The sequence below is a fragment of the Dipodomys merriami genome, unplaced genomic scaffold (assembly GCF_024711535.1).
Source record: "Dipodomys merriami isolate MVZ:Mamm:240054 unplaced genomic scaffold, mDipMer1.0.p SCAF_13, whole genome shotgun sequence".
In the NCBI taxonomy this organism is placed as follows: domain Eukaryota; kingdom Metazoa; phylum Chordata; class Mammalia; order Rodentia; family Heteromyidae; genus Dipodomys; species Dipodomys merriami.
In genome coordinates this window covers 26685286-26705333 of record NW_027202604.1, presented here as the reverse complement: position 1 = coordinate 26705333, position 20048 = coordinate 26685286, and the positions used below count along the sequence as shown (strand labels likewise).

At 39.5% G+C, this 20048-nt stretch overlaps 1 protein-coding gene across 7 annotated transcripts in view; it reads right to left on the bottom strand.

Moving 5' to 3' along the window:
• Nucleotides 1-20048, bottom strand: part of Mitf (melanocyte inducing transcription factor) — a 216450-nt gene that overhangs the window by 113690 nt on the left and 82712 nt on the right. The window contains exon 1 of one of the 7 annotated variants that reach the window (XM_070018952.1): nt 5322-5375. The exons of the other annotated variants lie outside the window; for them this stretch is intronic. Within the exon in view, the coding sequence (XP_069875053.1) occupies nt 5322-5335 (14 nt within the window). The 5' untranslated portion in view covers nt 5336-5375. Of the gene's footprint in view, nt 1-5321; nt 5376-20048 lie in introns of those variants that run through there. 7 annotated transcript variants of the gene reach the window in all.

Genomic DNA, 20048 nt, shown 5'->3' with positions numbered 1-20048 from the left:
ATTGTGTTTGTGTGTGTGTGTGTGTGTGTGTGTGTGTGTGTGTGTGTGTGTGTGTGTTTGTGTAATTGTGCATGTATACACACACATGCATCTGCCAGTGCTAGGCTTTAAGTCAGGGTCTGGGAACTGTCCCTCAGATTTTTCACTCAAGGCTGGCAAGCTACCATTTGGGCCACACCTTCACTTCTGGCTTTTTGGTGGTTAACTGAAGAGTCTCACAGACTTTTCTGTCCAGACTGGCTTTGAACTGGCTTTGAATCCTTCTCTCAGTAGCTAGCATTATAGGCATAAGCCACTGGCACCAGGTTCTCCAGAGATTTTATTCTTGCTGCTGTGCACTTACCACAATTCCCTTCTCCCAGAGAGCTGCATGGGCCACTCCTTAGTTAGTTTAGTTCTCTACTTAGAAGCTTACAAGCCACATATAACCTGTTAAGTTTCAGTGATCTTTTTACCTGTACTAACATACATATATACATTGCACACATGCATATATACATACATACATAGCACACTCCTCCTGATGAAGCTGATAACCCTAAGAAGGACATTAATGAAAATCCTATTCACTGCCTGCTACAGATGGAGTTAAGTTTAACCAGCAACGTCAGCCGGGGTGCAGTGGTCACACATGGTACTCAGAAATAATGTGTCACATATAAAGAAAATGAAGGTACACAGGACAAGTGGCAATCATCCTCAGCATCGTGGAGGCAACAGAGGGTATGGTGAGCTAGATCCAGAACCATCCAAGGAGGATTTTAGGTCCATTTTTATGGGAGGATTTCTCAACGAAATAAGAAATTCCTGAATTGTATGTGAAAATGAGTGACTTTACATGTTGACCAACTCTTGAGTTGTTTCCAACACTACTCAGGCTCCAATAAACATATGTGATGGCGAGTTTCTGAAAGGCAGGTCTCCGGGCCAGTGGAAATGATTATCTTCTCAGATAACTTTCCAGCACCCATGGCACTGTCTCTGTGCATTGCCTTGAATAATATCTCCTCATGGTCTCAGCACCCAATAAATAATTATCTTCATGGAAATTCACAATATCCCAGTAATTTCTCTTCAGAACTAAGAACACAGTTATTCTGACTTGCTCAGTTTTCGAGTTCTTGATGCAAAATCACAAAAAGTACCAACAAGGCTTAGGTACAAAACTCTGTGCACTAAGAAATTCATGTATTCTCAAATTTTCCGTAATTACCAAATTTATTTTCAAAACAAATTTCAAATGTAAACCCATAAAGAATTTCAGAACCCTACATTCAAAGAGAGGTCCAAAGAAAAGCCAAAATCAAGTTGCCGGGCAAAAAAATAAAAAAATAAAAATAATACAACCAGGGGAAAAATGTTTATGTGTACGTATTTCTATCCAAAGAGGCTTTAAAACAACTTACAGTAAAAGAAAAGTAAAAGGCACAACATCCAAAAATAAAACAACAAAGAACTGATGTAAATGATGAAAGACAAGGGTGAAAGAAAGAAAACACAAGTTGGGTGCCAGTGGCTCACGCCTGTAATCCTAGCTACTCAGGAGGCTGAGATCTGAGGATTGTGGTTCAAAGCCAGAAAGCCAGCCCAGGCAGGGAAAGTCCATGAGACTATATTTTGGGGAGATGGGGGAGGTCTGGTCATGGGGCCTGAACTCTGGGCCTGGGTGCTGTCCCTCAGCTCTTCAGATCAAGGCTAGAGCTCTACCACTTGAGCCACAGCACCACTTCTGGCTTTTTTCTTTTTTGCTTATGTGGTGCTGAGGAATCGAACCCAGGGCCTCATGCATGCAAGGCAAGCACTCTACCACTGAGCCACCTTCCCAGCCCATCCATGAGACTCTTATCTCCAATAAACCACCAGAAAACTGAAGTCGTGCTGTGGCTCAAGTGGTAGGGCGCTTCCCTTTGAGCTGAAGAGCTGAGGGACAACACTCAGGCAAAGAAAGAAAGAAAGAAAGAAAGAGAGAAAGAAAGAGAGAAAGAAAGAGAGAAAGAAAGAGAGAGAGAAAGAGAGAGAGAAAGAGAGAGAGAAAGAGAGAGAGAAAGAGAGAGAGAAAGAGAGAGAGAAAGAGAGAGAGAAAGAGAGAGAGAAAGAGAGAGAGAAAGAGAGAGAGAAAGAGAGAGAGAAAGAGAGAGAGAAAGAAAGAGAGAAAGAAAGAGAGAAAGAAAGAGAGAAAGAAAGAGAGAAAGAAAGAAAGAAAGAAAGAAAGAAAGAAAGAAAGAAAGAAAGAAAGAAAGAAAGAAAGAAAGAAGAAAGAAAGAGAGAGAGAGAGAGAGAAAGAAAGAAAGAAAGAAAGAAAGAAAGAAAGAAAGAAAGAAGGAAAGAAGGAAAGAAGGAAAGAAAGAAAGAAAGAGAGAAAGAGAGAAAGAGAGAAAGAAAGAAGGAAAGAAAGAGAGAAAGAAAGAGAGAGAAAGAGAGAAAGAGAGGAAGAAAGAGAGGAAGAAAGAGAGAGAAAGAAAGAAAGAGAGAAAGAAAGAGAGAGAAAGAAAGAGAGAGAGAAAGAAAGAGAGAGAGAGAGAAAGAAAGAAAGAAAGAGAAAATTCAAGATGAAAGTAAAATGATCTCAAGAATAAGGTTTGGGGCTGGGACTGTGGCTTAATGGTAGAGTGTTTGCCTAGCATGCATGAAGCCCTGAGTTCATTTCCTCAGTACCCTATAAACAGAAAAAGCTGGAAGTGGTGCTGTGGTTCAAGTGGTGGAGTGCTAGCTTTGAGAAAAGAAGCTCAGGGACAGTGCCCAGGCCTTGAATTCAAGCCCCAGAACTGGCAGAGGAGGAAAAAGGGGGGGTGGGGGGGAGAAGCAGGGGGAAGATTGGGGAGGGGAGAGGGAAGGAAGGGCAGGGGGAGGGAGAAGAGGAGAAGACATAGAAAGGCCTTGTCAAAAAGTAAATAAATATAGGACAAAATAAAAAACGTAATGAAAAGTATTTTTAAAAAGAAGAAGAAGAAGGTTAGTAAACAAATGTAAACCATTGTCTACCCCCATCTCTCGAAGGGGGTAGCCAAATTTCTTACACATTTCTTTGTAAGCCAAAGGGCTTGGAGTCTAACAACTTCAAGGGCCAGGGAGGCCAAGTGAAGCAGTGAAATACCCTGAAAAGAGCCTGTTCTATTTTCAGGGAAGAACACATTATGACTCCCACAGTTTCCATGGAAACATGGAAGCCCAGTGTGGCCAGATCCCATCTTTCAATAGACGCTAGTAATTCAAACACACTGTGTGAAATCTTCTCATTCCAATGTTGGCAAATGGTTTTTCTTTTGGTTTTTGAAAGAAAAAAAAATGTGGGGGCCAAAGCAAACATGTCTGTGGCAGTAAAGAGGAAGAAGATATGATCAGTTACATGACTAACTATATCCATAAAATTTAAAAAAAAAAAAAAACCAGAGTTGTGTAAAAAGCACAGTCATTTGTGGTATTGAAACCAGAGACACTTCTCTTAACAGTCTTCATAAAGAGGACATTGTTAAAGCCACAAGGCAGGCAACCCCTACAATCAAGATTTAGAAGGCTCTCATAATCTTCAGTGGCAATTGAGGGACAATTCTAAAGGTAATTTCATAGAAGTAATTGCTGGGGAGTGGGGAAGTAGGGACATAAATTCTCTGGTATGTGAAAATCTCAGTCAAGATATCTATAAAGTCTAGGTCACTGTAGGTGAGATCTTACGGTAGATTTCATGAAATGTTTTAATCAGTAATTTTGGAAAAGCATAAAACTCTCATACCTTCCTTAAACATTTCCTCCTCAGAAAATTCTCCTTCAAATAACATATACTTCCATACTTGCTTGTTTTAGAGTGTTCCAGAGAAACAAATGAACCTCTGTCCTTGGGCCTGGAATCCGTAATTTTTTTCACAGTAGAATTAGGAAAACATTGAATAGCACTATGTTCAAGGTTAGACTCTCTGACAAGGACCTGGGGTGTTTTCTTCTATGGTGTTTTAAGTTCAAGGCCATTGGCTTGACTAGACAGCTTATGTAGCATTGGATCTGAAAGTTACGAGGGCTGAAGAACTTGGCATGCCTCCAGTCATCAGCCAAAAGAGAATACACAAGCAGAACCAAACATCTCTACTAGAAAAAAAGATTGTTTCTGTTTCTGGTCGGGAACTAAAGGGCAGCCAAGTTACAGCACACACTCTGATGCTCCAAGGAACCACTAGGTTGGTAATGGGGAGGCTGGCTCCAAACTAGCTGCTAGACTGACCTAGACCAAGGATAGCTACATTTCATCTTCCTCATGGGCAGTGCATCCTGCCATTGTGTTGTTCTGAAAACGCAAAAAATATTCCAAGTGTTCCAAAACAACTTGAGCATGATTCCAATGAACATTGGTTTGCCTGTGCATAAGTATATGAAAAGTATATATAAGTATATAAAAATGGGTAGGTACACCCAGAATACTCCACCCAGCACACAGGGTGGAAAACACAAAATACACTCCAAACAGCTACCTCAGTTTACCACACATGCATTACACTCATTCATATCTGTCCCTACAACGATTGGATCAATTTCAGATAAACTGCCTTGAACTACTTCATCACTCCTTAGCCACAACACTTCTAAGGCCACTTCCATGGTCAAGCTCAAGGTCTTATTCAAGGCTAAGTGCCAAGTTTACTGTGTTAATCCATTGCTCAACCAGTTAAAAAAAAAAGTGTTGCTTCTTCTTATTAGGTTCCAGTGTCTTCGTTTTAAAGAATTTTTTTTTAGTATCAGGCTCCTGATTCCATTCTCTTATGCATCAACTCATGATTTTATACTACCTGACAGCTTTTTTGAAGTATGAACTGACTATACTGGAAATCTACATAAATTATTTTAAATAATGAATTTTAGGACTGGCCTATAGTTCCAGCTACTCAAAAGGCAGCAATCTGAGGAATCACCATTTGAAACGATCAGGGCAAGCAAATGGTTAACAAGAACACATCTAACAAGAGCTCATCCAACAAACCAGGCTATTATCATGTGCTTGTGGTCTCAGCTACACAGGAGGCAGAGGCAGGAATGTCACACTTGGAGGCTAGCCCCAGGCAAAAATGCAAGCACCTATGCAAAAAAAAAATAATAATAACTAAAAGCAAAAAAAAGACTGGAGGTATGATTCAAGTGGTAGATTATGGGCCTTGCAAGTTTGCAGGTCGACTTCAAACCCTTGTACTATCAAAAATAATTTTTTTAATTGCTAAAATATAAGTTCAACTCAGTTACTGGTTGTAAAGGAATACCACCTACATCAAATTAGATGTAAATCATGTTTGTGAAGAACTCATCAACTCAAGCTTTAACAAAGAATTATATACGCTTACGATGGACGTGTCATAAAATTACTCTGCTCCAAACAACGCACTTGTCCACTGAAGAAAACTAGAGGCAAACAAGAAAGTAAATAAAAATAAACATCATTCATCAGTTAAATACACAGACATTTGGATGCTTTTCCTTTCAGATTCTCTTTCCTGGCACCCAGCTCTGGGCACTATTCCACTGGCCTTTATTTATCTTAAGTAGGCTTTACAATTACCTGCTATTCCCAAACTCACTATGCTTTTCTGAGATACAAGGCAAGTATTCCCTAGTTGACTCAATCACAGAATGATATCTGCTAAGCTCAGAGTTCTGTGACATACAAATAAAAAGACACAACAGACTGTGCTAAACTAACCAAGAGTGTTTCTTAAAGTTTCCAAATCTGGCATTATTGCAACATTTCTTCCCCTGAAGATTAATTACTATTTTCATTCCAGTTGGAAGAGTTGTTAAAAATATAAATTATATAAATAGCACATTTGGGGGGGGGGGGGAGTGGAGTTGTATTATTCCTTTCCTGCAAATTACAACATCAAGAACTATCTCCTGCCCTTTGGTCTGTCACTTTTTCAAATATTTTCCCACCAAAATTAACTACACAAAACAAAGCTGTATCTGAATGTTTTTAAGTAGTAAATACACATATTGAAGCTATCGTGGAGACAGTCTACTATTTGCCCTCCCCTCTTTTCTTCAGCAGTTATTTTAAGATTGCTTTTCCTTTGGTGAACATAGTGTAAAAACCACATGCCGATACATACATGTATACACATATATATGTATATATACATATAAATACATAGATATGCACATATATCACACATGTGATACATACACACATAAAATATATGTATATATACACATATGTGTATATACTAAAGTAGGCAAGCACCTGTTTGCATATGTTTGTTTTTATACGTGTGTATATATTTAAGCCTAATTTTGAATTTTCTCTTGCAAAATTCAGAAATATGTCTGTTATTCAACCTACGTAAGTCAAATTCCCTAAGGGCAACACACTGCCCCAAGGTAAAAGCTGTTTGGAGTTTTTTCCTCTCTCATCTTTTAATCCAATACTGAGGAACATGGACACACAAACTAATAAAAATAAAGGTAACAAGAAAAATCAAAAGAGGCTGGGTGATCCATATATAGAATCATCTGCCCTCAAATTCACTGATTTTTTTTCCCTTCTGTTTAAAAAAACAGCTGCTTGGAACTCTTGAAGTTCAGGATAATGAGAGAAGGGACACCGAAAAACAACAGAGGGCTGCATCTCCAGTACTATCCAAGTACTGATCTCTACCCTGGTGTATTCTTGCCTTTCTATTACTGAGCAAGACAATTATCGTATTAGCCTAACCATTTCTGGGAAGCAGTTAAGCCGTCTCTCAAAGCCTGCCCCTTTCAAAGTCCCTCTGTGTATGACAAAAGGATGCTGTGCAAACCCATGCAATGCAACACCTCTTTTCATCTTCACAATGGATCACCTTGTACCCACAGTAACATCTGTGGGAAGACCAGGCTTGAGAAGGGGGTGAAAGTGCACACCACACGTACCAAAGTACATCACACAGCAAAAGACAGATCCTCCTCCCTCGTAGGAGCCTAGTCTGAAATCCCCTTCAGCAAGCCTCATGCTCTACCTCCTAGTATATTCCACAATAAAACTACTGCTTATACCAGCATGAAAGTTATTACACAGCTGATGTGCAGCCCTACCCTGCACATCCAAGAACTGTAGGTGCCAAGACACCAGGGGGAACACAACTTTACACAACCCACTGAGGGCTTCAGGACACCACAGTGTGTAACTGTCTATCTCAGGTGGCCCTTCAGAACAGTGAGCTTTGATGTTAAAGGTGGTCTTGTAAATGTATTCATTTTTTTACAAAATCATCTGAAATTCCCTTACACTTCTTTATATATCCATCTTTCCTGAAATAACACTGCAATTAGGGTAGATTGATTTGACTCTATTTGTAGCTAGTAAAGATTAGTGAATGAGAATCAAGAGCCCTATGGAGATGTTAGGGCCACTTTGACAAGCCGTGGGCCCAAACATGTCCCAGCCGGTCACCTCAGTGGTGAGTTCCAGGAGCTGGGGAGAGCAAGAGCATTAGCCGGTGGCTGACAAGGGTACAATTAGGCTCTTCTATCTAAAAAGCAACTTGAAACCCATTACCATGTAGAGTGTCCTAAAAAGATACAAGAAGATAAAGGTCTTGGACTATGTTAGCCACCGGAAGAAAAACAGAAGCCATAAAATGAAAACTACCGTCCAAAAAACGGTTATGATTAAATTGTTGAGTGAGTGAAGGAGAGAAAGAGAAAGAGAGAGAGAGAATCTCATGATTCCATTACTAGTTCTATAGTTAATGAAAACGGGTATTTAACATCCGGTGGGAAAAATCATGTTTTCATCAGTTCAGCAGCAATTACTACTACAAAGCTCATTTGTAAGCATTTGGCCAGTCCTCATTTTACTGACCCCAAGAGTCAACATTCTCTGGAGTCCGAAACTGAGGGTTTTATTCTAATGTTAAAAGTTTTTGTTAAGTCCCTTCAAAAGAAAGAAAATAAAGAACTTCACATTGACAAGCACGACATTATTTCAGCACCCAAAAAAAAAAAAAAAAAGGAAAAAAAAGAAATGCAGCTTGCACTATTATGATATGTCATAAAGCATCAGTAATAGTCGCTAAGCAAAATCCAACCCATTTTTAAGGTCATAAACAAGCACATAAAGTGTGCTGCACTAATTTATTGGAAGCCCTCCCATATTGTTCTCGGCACACCAGCTAAACAACTTACATGTGACCTTTGCAATTTCCCTGGCAAATTCTTTCAGCACATGGGCATAAGACTTTAAAACTTAAGAATAAGGAAGGTAACGCTATAAAACTCAGTAACTACAACACCAGGATATACTGGAATCTGATAAATGCTCTCCTCACAGGAGCATACATATTATACATTCACACAACCCAATGCAAAAGATAATCTAGTAAGATCTTCTTTGCAACATAAATTTTAAACTCCGAAAAGCAAAAATCAAACTTACCCCGGGAAGCCATCCTATAGGCTGACTCAGAAAAGCAGCCTGTTGACAAGCCAAAACACAGCTAGCTTCGAGCCAACGCTCCCACGTCTCACTGGGCTTAATCTTCCCATCCACCTACTAACCCCTGTGACTACGTATGCATCTGGCTTTTGTTAAAGAACTTCTGCAAATGGACAGTGGATGAGTAAGCGCTCAGATTTTGTGAAACATGCCAAAGCCATCACTAATAAGAGGAGTTGCAACTATTCACCACATTTTTGGACACCTTTTTTTTTTTTTAAGTAAAATTAGTGTTTTTGCGGACACAAATTCTGTCACTGTCCAAACACAGGAAGCTGTCTGTTGTAGGTATAACTTTTTCTGGTCCCTTATCAGCAGCCAGTAATATTGAGCTACTATCTTACAAAATTAGTATCACCATATTTTTCTATGTACAATAAAATTTCTACTCTAATCTTTTTGGCATTGAAACAATTGTTTTATTACAGTAAGTATTCAGAATATAAAAGTATATAAAGTGTATATTAATTTTTCAGTGTCTTCTTATCCTAATCTGTCTTTAAAAAGTAAGCCAGCTCATTATCTTGCCCATGTAATTGTAACTCCTCTGTACAGTATTTTAACAATAAAAAAAAAAAAAAACAGTAAGCCAGGCACCAGTGGCTCATGTCTGTAATCCTAGCTACTCAGGAGGCTGAGGTTTCAGGATAGTAGTTCAAAGGCAGCCAGGGCAGGAAAGTCCAGGACACTCTTATCTCCAATAAACTACTGAAAGAGAAGGAAAGAAAGGAAGGAAAAAAAGGGAAAAAGCCAGAAGTTGAGCTGTTGCTTAAGTTGTAGACCACTAGCCTTCAGCCTAAGAAGCTCAGGTACAGCACCCAGGCCATGAGCTCAAGCCCCAGGAATGGCACCAAAAAAATGTAATCATTGTCAACAGTTTTCACCTAATCTATCTTGAACTTTTTCTATGTGTGTATTATTCAAATGTAAATAGGTGGATGTGTGTGTGTGTGGATATGTGCATGTAATATACAAATGCTTCAAAAATGGGGATGTCACTCAGCAGTAAAAGTACTTGCCTAGCATTTACAAGGATTCAATCCCCAGCACCACAAATAACCAAGCAAAACTGTGGGAACTGGTAAGTCCTGAACATCAGAATTCTCCAGATTTTATAAAGATCATAAAGATCATATACAATATATAAACTCTCCAGTGATATCAGGGAACTAGTTTGCAATCAAGTACATTAATATTTCTGCCAAGAAACATGAATATTCAATTAAGTGGGATAATAAAGACTATAAATAGGCTTGAGTCATTTCAGGTCAGCCAATTCTGCCAAATGAGGTATCAGAAATACATACATTTATCTATATACACACACATATTCTTTGTTATCCAGAGAGTTTGTATTTCAAAACTGTAGATAAGGGATTTCAGAACAAGTTCTCACCGTTTTTTTATTAACAATAATCATGATGAGAAATTTTGAAAATGTACATACATGAGTATCATGTGTCAAATCCTATTCTCGTCCCCAAAGAATGTATCTTTTATTTATTCATGCATTACATGCTCCCTGGGAATACAGGCTCAGTACTGTGCAGAAAATGGACCCAGGTAACCTGAGAGGATGGGTAGAGTGGGATAGACGGGGAGGAGAATGATGGAAGGGGTGACAATGCTCAAGATGCATGTCATAAACTGACATGTTACGTTGCAACCTCTTTGGATTTAAATATAATAATAATACAGAAGATGCAAAGATCAAAAACAAAATCAAAGCAAACACAATTCAGTTTTCTAACAAGGCTGAAAACCATGATTTCTTTTCTTCAAAATATTAAAAAGTATATGACTACCAAACTTAAGAGGAGGTGCCAAGGTGAGGATATTCATCCTTCAGCGTACTCTGTGCTTCTCAAGGTACTTCAGTGTGTGACATGCTCCCCTTTTATGTGAGTTGACAAGGAAATGAAGACAGCTTTGCCTTCTGAATGTTTACATTCCCACACTCCCTGGAAGTTAGGCTGAAGACATGAACCTTCGGCTCTGCCACTGAGATAAGCCTGAACCATCAGTGGGAGAGTGTTCACTGGCAGAAGAGGCAGTAACAGCAGGAAGGCCTCAGGCTAAGGCTTGGCTACGGGCCTGGAGGATGCACACTAGGATGGGGCAAGCAGCATTCTCTGCCCAGGGACACAACATCAGTATCTCCACTGGATCAGTTCCACAAGGTTGCTGGTGCCTGGCTCCTCACTGCTCAGCTTCTGCTCGACTTCTCTGGACTCAAGAAGATTTTGGGCTCCTGAGGACCCTTTCACAAACTCTGTTTAGCTTAACCAAGAGTGTTCCATCTTCTGACACAACTAAGAAATCAGACTGGCAAAAGGAGGAAATTGCTTTGAACAAGGTAAAAACAAGATGATGTACTGCAAAGAACAGAAAAGTGACTAAAGCCAAAAAGACCATCTTCCATAATCTGGTTCTCATTCCCAACCTCTACTAACTTGTCCTGGCCCCCAGGAACAAGCTTAATTGATTATTTGAGTATTTCAGAGCCATAAACTAATAATACTGACTGATCTTGCAAAACTGCTCAAGAGGAAAAAAAAAAGAGAGCTCTTTGATTCATGGTTCACTCATACATTCGTTCAAACACTGAGTTCCTATGATGAACTGCAAACCAGGAACAGGGGTGCCAGAATCAGCAACTGAAACTACTAGTTAAATCTGAGTTTCAGAAAAATCACAAGTAATTTTTTCAGTGTAATCTTGCCCAATATTTGACATATGAAGGGTTGTGTGTTTGCCTGTTGGTTTGTTTTTGGTGCTGGTACTGGGGCTTGAACTCAAGGCCTGAGTTCTGACCCCTCAGCCTTTTCCTTTTACACTGGTACTCTACCACTTGAGTCACAGCACCACTTTCATTATTTTGCTAGCTAACTGGAGATAAGGATCTCATGCAGTTTCCTGCCTGGGTTGGTTTTGAACCATCAGACTCCTGAGTAGCTAGGATTACAGACTGAGCCACTTGGCACCCAGCTATACTTACATTTTTATGACCCCCATATTTGTAATACTCTTATACTAAACCACTGGGTTGTTTTTTTTTTTTCACCTGAAATTCAAATTTCAGTGGATACTCAGATTTCATCCAGCAATCCTACTAGGTGCCTGAAGTTTGTGGGAAGGCAAGTAGAAAGACAACATAGACAACATAGGGCTAAATAGGAAAAAGAACCAAGATGAAAGTAAATAGTAAAAGTATATAGGTGGACTAAGGAAATGCCTATCCAAGACATCAATCTGATCAAAGATTATATTAAAGAAAGCAGTCTATAGATAATGTAGATCTCCTTGGACAAGCTTACGCTACTATACATCCTCAATAAAAACTCATTTTCATTCTTGGCCAGACCAGAACCTAGGTGACCCTGAATAGGAAGTCTTTTGCTTTATTCTAGCCTAGTCCTGCTTCCTCAAGATGAAGAAAGAGGATAAGCAGGAATTATAAATTGACTGCCAATTATCTCCTTTAAGTCTGGTAGCTATCATGCATTGATCTTGTGAGAGACCCTGTGCCAGAACTGCCTGATCCCCAGCAATCACGAAAGAATAAAATGACAGGTATTATATTCACTCATTAAGTTGAAGCATGATTTACTAGACAACAGTAATTAAGTACTGGTAAGAGCAAGGAGCAACTAGAATGTTCTGGCACTGCTAATCGAAGTGTACACTATGACATCTGCTTTGGGAGACTGGCTGGGCCCAGGAAGCTAGGCTAGATTGGAGTACCACATCTGGTTCTTGCCAGTTCCCACAAGTGTCCTTTCTCTGCAGGCATTGTGATAGACTCTCCAATCATGCACATACACCCACCCCTCCCCCACACACACACGTTCACAGACACAAAATGCTGTCCACAGATTAATCTTCCCTTTCTTGGTGGTGGTGGTAGTTACTAGGGCTTGAACACAGGGCCTTGGACTTGGTAGGCAAGTGCTCTACCACTTGAAGCAATGCCTTTAGCTTTTTTGCTTTTATTTTTCAGATAGGGCCTCTTATTTTTGCCTGGGGCCAGCCTCCTGGGACTGTAATCCTCCTATGTTTCCCACATAGCTGGAATAACAGACATGCACCACCTCTCCCAATTTATTTGTTGAGATAGAGTCTCAATAATTTACTGCCTCAGCTGGCCTTGAATTATGCTCTTCCCGAAATCAGCTTGGTAGCAAGAGCCACCAGACCCAGTCTCTGAACACACCTTTCTAAAAATCACCTTTCACCATGTCATTTTCCTGTTCCTCACCATATAAACTTAATAATCACTTGCTGATTGATTGTGAGATTCAAAGATAGGCAACTTTACTAACCTGGCAATGAGAGGTGATAGGCAGCAAATAACTCAGGCATTCAGAAATTTATAAGGCAGCTTCGCTCCTTGAAATGCCCTTCACAAAAATGAAATCTTTGCCAGAAATCAAGATTGTTGTGAAATACATATGTGGAAATACATCTTGAGAATCCAGGCAAGTTACCTAATTCTCTCTACTCAAACAGAACATTGCAAAAAAAAGGAAAAAAGGATGAGTGTCATAATGATGGTGATAGCCAACTTCAGAGGACACAACAGGGAATGGCTTTGAAATCTAGTAGGTCTTCCTTGCATTGCAAGGCAAGGGGGGAAAATGTTCACTGTCAGTATGGAAAATGAAGAAAGGAGGCTGGGTGCTAGTGATGGAAGGAAGGGAGGGAGGCAGGGGAAAAGGGAAGGAGGGAGGGAGGGAGGAAAAGAGAAAGAGGAAGAGAAAGTGAAAGAGAATGGGGACAGAGGGAGGAAGGAAGGAAGGAAGGAAGGAAGGAAGGAAGGAAGGAAGGAAGGAAGGAAGGAAGGAAGGAAGGAAGGAGAGGGGGAGGAGGGGAAAGGGGAAAGGGGAAGGGGAAGCAGAAAAATAACTCATGGCTCATTACTTGTGGAATCTAAAGAAAACAAAGGATTCTCTCTCTCTCTCTCTCTCTCTCTCTCTCTCTCTCTCTCTCTCTCTCTCTCTCTCTCTCTCTCTCTCTCTCTCTCTGTCACACACACACACACACACACACACACACACACACACACACATACACAATGCTGTCCATAGTTCAGAGGGCTACCTCCCCAACACTCCAGTGTGTATCCACAAGCCTAGAACTTGGTCCTGCAGAACCAAAAACACATCAATGCTAGCTTTCTCCTTTATGGCATCTACAGAGAAGGAAATGAGGGCTATGAATGCAAAGGTTTCTGCAGTGTCTGAGGCTCTCACCATTTCACATTCTAATCCCCAAACTGGGAGGCAGGACACCCTCAAACACAAATGGCTGTAAGAAAAGCTACCCACATTTGTTACCTGGGACTTGCTACAGGAACTAGTATTCAGGCACAAAACCACGTCAGGGATGTTCTTAGCATCCGTAGGGCATGCATTAGCAGTGCACAGGAAATAGAGTAGCACTGAGAAGTGACCTACCACCTTGTCATTGATCTACCACCTTGCAGTTTGTATATGTATACAAATGCATTTCTCTATTCAAATTCTTTTCATATCAGCTATAAGAGTGGGGATTGTTTATTTGCTTTGATACTGCTGAATTTTTACATCATAGAGGAGTACATGGTATAAAGTAAATGGCTGAAGGGATGAATAAATCCTAAGACTTAATTCTGTTCATACTGGTCTAGGAAATAAGTAGATCACAATGTCACAATTAAATAGACAAAGTAATTTCCTAGGGGGGTTGGGGGGGAGGGAGCCAGGTAACTTATGCAAGCCTGGTGCCAGTAGCTTACACCTATAATCTTAGCTATTCAGAATACTGAGATCTATCATGGAAGTTCGAAGCCAGCCAAGGGCAGGAAAGTCCATGAGACTCTTATTTCTAATTAACCAGCAACTATCCAAAAATGGAGGTATGGATCAAATAGGAAAGTCCCACCTTGAATGAAAAAGCCAAGTAAGTGTACAAGGTCCTGAGTCAAGTCTCAGTACAAGCACACAAACAAGACAAAACAAAACAAAATGCTTTGTGTACTAACTACAAATCTCCTGTTCATAAATTATGCCTATGTAAGCTGGCAAGATCAATAGAAAGCCCACCGATTGGGAGAAGATCTTTACTAGCCATACAACGGACAAGGGTCTCATATCTAAAATATACTTGGAACTCAAAAAATTAAACCACCCAACAACAAATCCTCAAAGAAACAACTGCCCAATAAATAAGTGGGCGAAAGACTTAAAGAGAAGCTTCTCTGAAGAAGAAAGAAGGATGGCCAATAGACACATGAAGAAATGTTCAACATCCCTAGCCATAAAAGAAATGCAAATCAAAACAACATTGAGATATCACCTCACTCCAGTTAGAACAGCAAAAATCAAGAACTCTAACAACAACAGATGCTGGAGGGGATGTGGACAGAAAGGAACCTTACTTCATTGTTGGTGGGAATGTAAACTTGTTCAACCACTTTGGAAAGCAGTATGGAGGTTCCTCAAAAGACTTCACATAGATCTCCCCTATGATCCAGCAATCCCACTTTTGGGCATTTACCCAAATGTTTACAAACAAGACCACACTAAAGCTACCAGCACAACTATGTTTATTGCAGCATTATTTACCATAGCTAAGATATGGAACCAACCCAGATGCCCCTCAGTAGATGAATGGATCAAGAAAATGTGGTATATATACACAATGGAATTCTATGCCTCCATCAGAAAGAATGACATTTCCCCATTTGTTAGGAAATGGAAAGGTTTGGAAAAAATTATATTAAGTGAAGTAAGCCAGGCCCAAAGAAGCATAGGTCCCATGGTTTCCCTTATTTGCAATATCTAGTATAGGTATGAGTCAAGCGGAAAAGGCCAGATAATGTGATGTTAGGAAAATGAACCCTTAAATATGTATTTTAATGTTTTCGTTTCTTTCATGCATGTGTTTCTAATGCATTTATAAGATTATTTCTTTGTTGCTTTGTATGTCCCTCCCCCACAGTGTAACCCCCGCTTTCACTATATTTGATGTCAGTATAACATGTGGAGGAGATGGGGACAAACAAGTCGTTTAAGGATTCAGGTGGACCTGTTGCAACAATGAGAAGTACAAAATGTCATGTCAAAACCAGCTTTACAATTTTGGTGTGGGGGGGGAGGGGGGTATAATTGGGGGGATGGAGGGGGGTAAAATTGGGTGGGGGGAGGGGGGAGGCGGGGAAGGGAAGTGAAGGGTAAACAAAGGAGGAGGCTGCAATGCTTGGTAAGAAATGTATGCATTATCCTGCCCATGTAATTGTAGCCCCTCTGTACAGTATGTTCTCAAATAAAATAAAATACAATTTTAAAAAAAAATTATGCCTATGTAATGATAGAGATTATATCCCATTACCACATTCTTATTATATAATATTCTTCACAAATCATGTATGAAGATCATTTGAGAGGATATTTGCTTCTATGTTGAATTCTACATCCATCACTTATACTTTTTCTTTTTTAGTCATTCATGGGCCTGGACTCTATCCCCAAACTTTTTCACTTGAGGCTAGTGCCCTAACACTTTGAGCCACAGGCCCACTTCTGGTTTTCTGGTGGTTCACTGGAGTTAAGAGTCTCATTGACTTTCCTGACCAGGCTGGCTTGGAACCACAATTCTTAGCTCTCAGCCTCCTAAGGAGCTAGGATTACAGGCATTAGCATCATTTATACTTTTATAAAACATAGTAAAACTGAATTTTGAGACAAATTATATGCAACAATTTGCAAGCTCAGATTTATGTTAAAAACAGTCCCAAAATTACTTTTTTGATTTCTGTGTTTCTGACCACTTTTTTGTTCTGATCTTATTGCTGACCATCAATGTATTTCAAGAACAATTCAAATCTACATTTTGAGGATCAAGACTCTTAGATTTTACAACACACACACACACACACACACACACACACACACACACACACACACACACACAATTCTATTAATTACTTTACCAGTGTTTTTGTTCTCTATCTGATAATAAAAATAAAGTTGTGTTGATGCAAACCAACAAGGAATAAAATTAGCAAGCTCTTGTGTCTTATAATGTCAAACTCCAATGATATTTTAATACCTGGTTATGCCTTCATTCAAATTATTTGAGATTCAAACAGGAATTAAAATCCAATTATACATTTTACAACATGCTTTGAGCAGGTTAATTATAATCAGATTAATTTAATATATCTAAATAACCATAGTAGTTTTCTATTAACCTATTTAGAGAATATGATCTGTGTGTATACTAACCCCTATGTTTATGTGACCACAGCTCTCAAAAACAAATTTATTGTGTAAATTACCCTGGAGAAGTTTTGTGTTGTTTTTTTTAACTACTAAACTAAGCAGGACATGGGTGGCTCACACCTGTAATCCTACACAGGAGGCTGAGATCTGAGTACCAGGTTTCAAAGCCATTCTAGACAAGAAAGTCTTTGAGACTCTTACCTCTATACGCCTCCTTGTCTGCTGGTAGGACAGTCAAAAATAAAAGTCAAAAAAAGTCAAAAAATTATGAAATGAAACTGTTAAATAAAAAGACAAGAGAAACACATTGGGAATTATGGACAAACATCCCAGCCACTGATTCAATGGAATATGCAAAACATACCTACTGCTAACCACTGACCCTAGTCCCTGTCCACTGCCTGCTCCTTCTAGGAGGTCTGGATTTCTCCCCCCAGTAGGATCAGTTTGTAAGTACGAGTGACCTGTACCACATCTCAATAGAAGTTTGAAGACCCACTCTGTAGCCCCACTATTTCTCTTGTTTTCTACCCAAGACAAATACATTTCAAACAGACACTGATCCACAAGTCTTAGTTATGGATAGGCAGAACAAAGCAGAGCCGTTATCGATGAGATGTTTCCTTAATTTTATTTTATTGTCAAGGTAATGTACAGAGGGGTTACAGTTACATACATAAGGTAGTGAGTACATTTCTTGTCAAACACTGTTAACCTTTCCCTCATTTTTCTCCCACTTTCCCTCCCTGTCAATGCCCCTTTCACCAAGTTGTAAAGTTCATTTCTAATATATTGTCTTGTGAGTATCACTGTTGCATTGGTTCACCATTTGTCTCACCATTTTGTTGTTCCCCTTCCCTTCCCTTTTTCAGATAAATACACAGAGTACCAAAATCAAATACAGTGACAACAAGGGATAAACCATCAAGAAAAAATGGAGGAAAAAAGAAATAACTTCACATAGTACGTTAAAAACAACAACAAAGAAAAACCTCTCGCTTCCATATCCTAGTTCATTTTGCTTAGCATCATCTTATCCAGTCATATGTACATAGCTATTGAGCTATTGTGAACCTCTGCTAGGACTATCCTAGACATATACTAACTATTACAAATGAGGGAAACTATGGAGCCCATGTTTCTCTGGGCCTGGCTTACTTCACTTAATATGATTTTTTTCCATGTCTTTCCATTTCTGATGGGAGCATAGAATTCCATTGTGTGTGTGTGTGTGTGTGTGTGTGTGTGTGTGTGTGTGTGTGTGTGTGTGTGTGTGTGTGTGTGTGTGTGTGTGTGTGTGTGTGTGTGTGTGTGTGTGTGTGTGTGTGTGTGTGTGTGTGTGTGTTATATCCTCCAGACAGACAGACAGACAGACAGATCGATTGATCCATACACCACATTGATCTACTGAGGGGCATCTGGGTTGGTTCCATATCTTAGCTATGGTAAATAATACTGCAAAGAACATGATCGTGCTGGTAGCTTCAGTATCGCCTTGTTTGTGGTTATTTGGGTAAATGCCAAGATGTGGGATTGCTGGGTCATAGAGGAGTTCTATGCTTAGTCTTTTGAGGAACCTCCATACTGCTTTCCAGAGTGGTTGAACAAGTTTATACTCCCACCAACAGCGTAGTAGTGTTCCCTTTTGGCCATATCCTTGCCAGCAGCCGTTATTAGATTTCTTGATAATGGCCATTCTAACTGGGGTAAGATGGACTCTCAATGTTGTTTTGATTTGCATTTCTTTTATGGCCAGAGATGTTGTTCATTTCTTCATGTGTCCATTGGCCATTCTTATTTCCTCTTCAGAGAAGTCTCTCTTTAGGTCTTTAGCCCACTTATTAATGGGGTGTTTGTTTCTTTGGGTATTTGTTTGGGGGCTATTTGATTTTTTGAGATCTAAGTATATTTTAGATATGAGGCTCTTTCCTGTTATATGGCTAGAATAAGATTTTTTTCAAGCTGCTAAAATTCTAGACACCTTGAGTAAAGCAGCTAAATCTAGCCTCAGCTGGTTGATAAACTGGCCCTATTCTCCTAGACATGGTAGATGCTGGAGATTTGATTCTAACATGTTCTTACTGCAGCTGCAGGCAGGATGGGTCACACTAGGGAGAGGCTAAAGGGATCAGGGCTGGCATTCGAAGGCTGTTATGAAATGAGAAGGATGTGAGCGAGACAATGGCAGCAGGGAAAGTCACCAGCAAACCTGGCCAAACTGTCCCTCGATGCACAGAGCATTGAGTTCCAATCATCAGGACCATGCTCAGCTCAGCACCTCTAAAAGTGTGACATGCCTATCACTTGCGGGTATGTGGAATGGTGAATAGAAAACTCTGAAAATATTGCCATACATCGCTCATGTCAAGAATTTGCCATTTTTAAGCAAAGTAGAACAAGATATGCTAATTAAAGGCAAGGTTAAAAAAAACAGTAAGCAAAAAGGATTTCAATGGTAAGCCTAGTTGACAAAGGTGAAAAAAGAAGTTAGGTATAAAAGAAGTCTCATTTAAAAGTCTCCTATTCAATCTCTGTCTCCAATACTGGAATGTTACAGGCAGTAAATAATACAATAAAAGGGAAAGAGAGAGAAAATAAGGAAGATACACACATTACTGCACAGGAAAAGTTTGTGCACAGCCAAGAAGATAAAAAGCATGATGCACCTGCAACGGAATGAAACATGTTGTTGTACCGATTTATAAAATTTTAATTTAAAGTAACAGTAACTTCCATTCTGTGAGTACTTAGGTATTCCTCACTGCACAAAGCATCTATCATTTCATTATTTGTCAAGTACAAAACCCTGCAAGGCTGGTGTTAGTTTGTCCATCATAATTAAGGAGACTAATATTATACAACTCCTGTGTTCTGTCTAACTCTGAGTATGGGGGCAGCATATAATATCTTGCCAAAGCTCCCAAATGCCTATCAACAGTAAGACAGATACATCCCAAAAGTATCATATAATAAAATAATAACAATGAATGAATCCACAGAAACCTAAGAAATCTCTCACATCAAAAGATGCCTAGCACAAGTGAGTACCACTGTTTGCCCATATGACTGATTGCACTTCTAGACTGTGCTGTTAGAAGCCAGAGTGCTGGGTGCCCTTGGGAAGGGTAGCAACTAATGGGTCCAGGAAGGAGCATCAAAGAAACCAATGACACTCAATTATCTGATCTGAGAGTTGTTTAAATACAGTCCAGTTTAAAAAAATTACTCACAAAATGTGCATTTTCTCTACAAACAGTACGTTCTTCTAAAATATTTTACACTAAAACAATGATGTCCCTCATTATTTTCTTAAATATATTTAGGTACAAAGATTAATA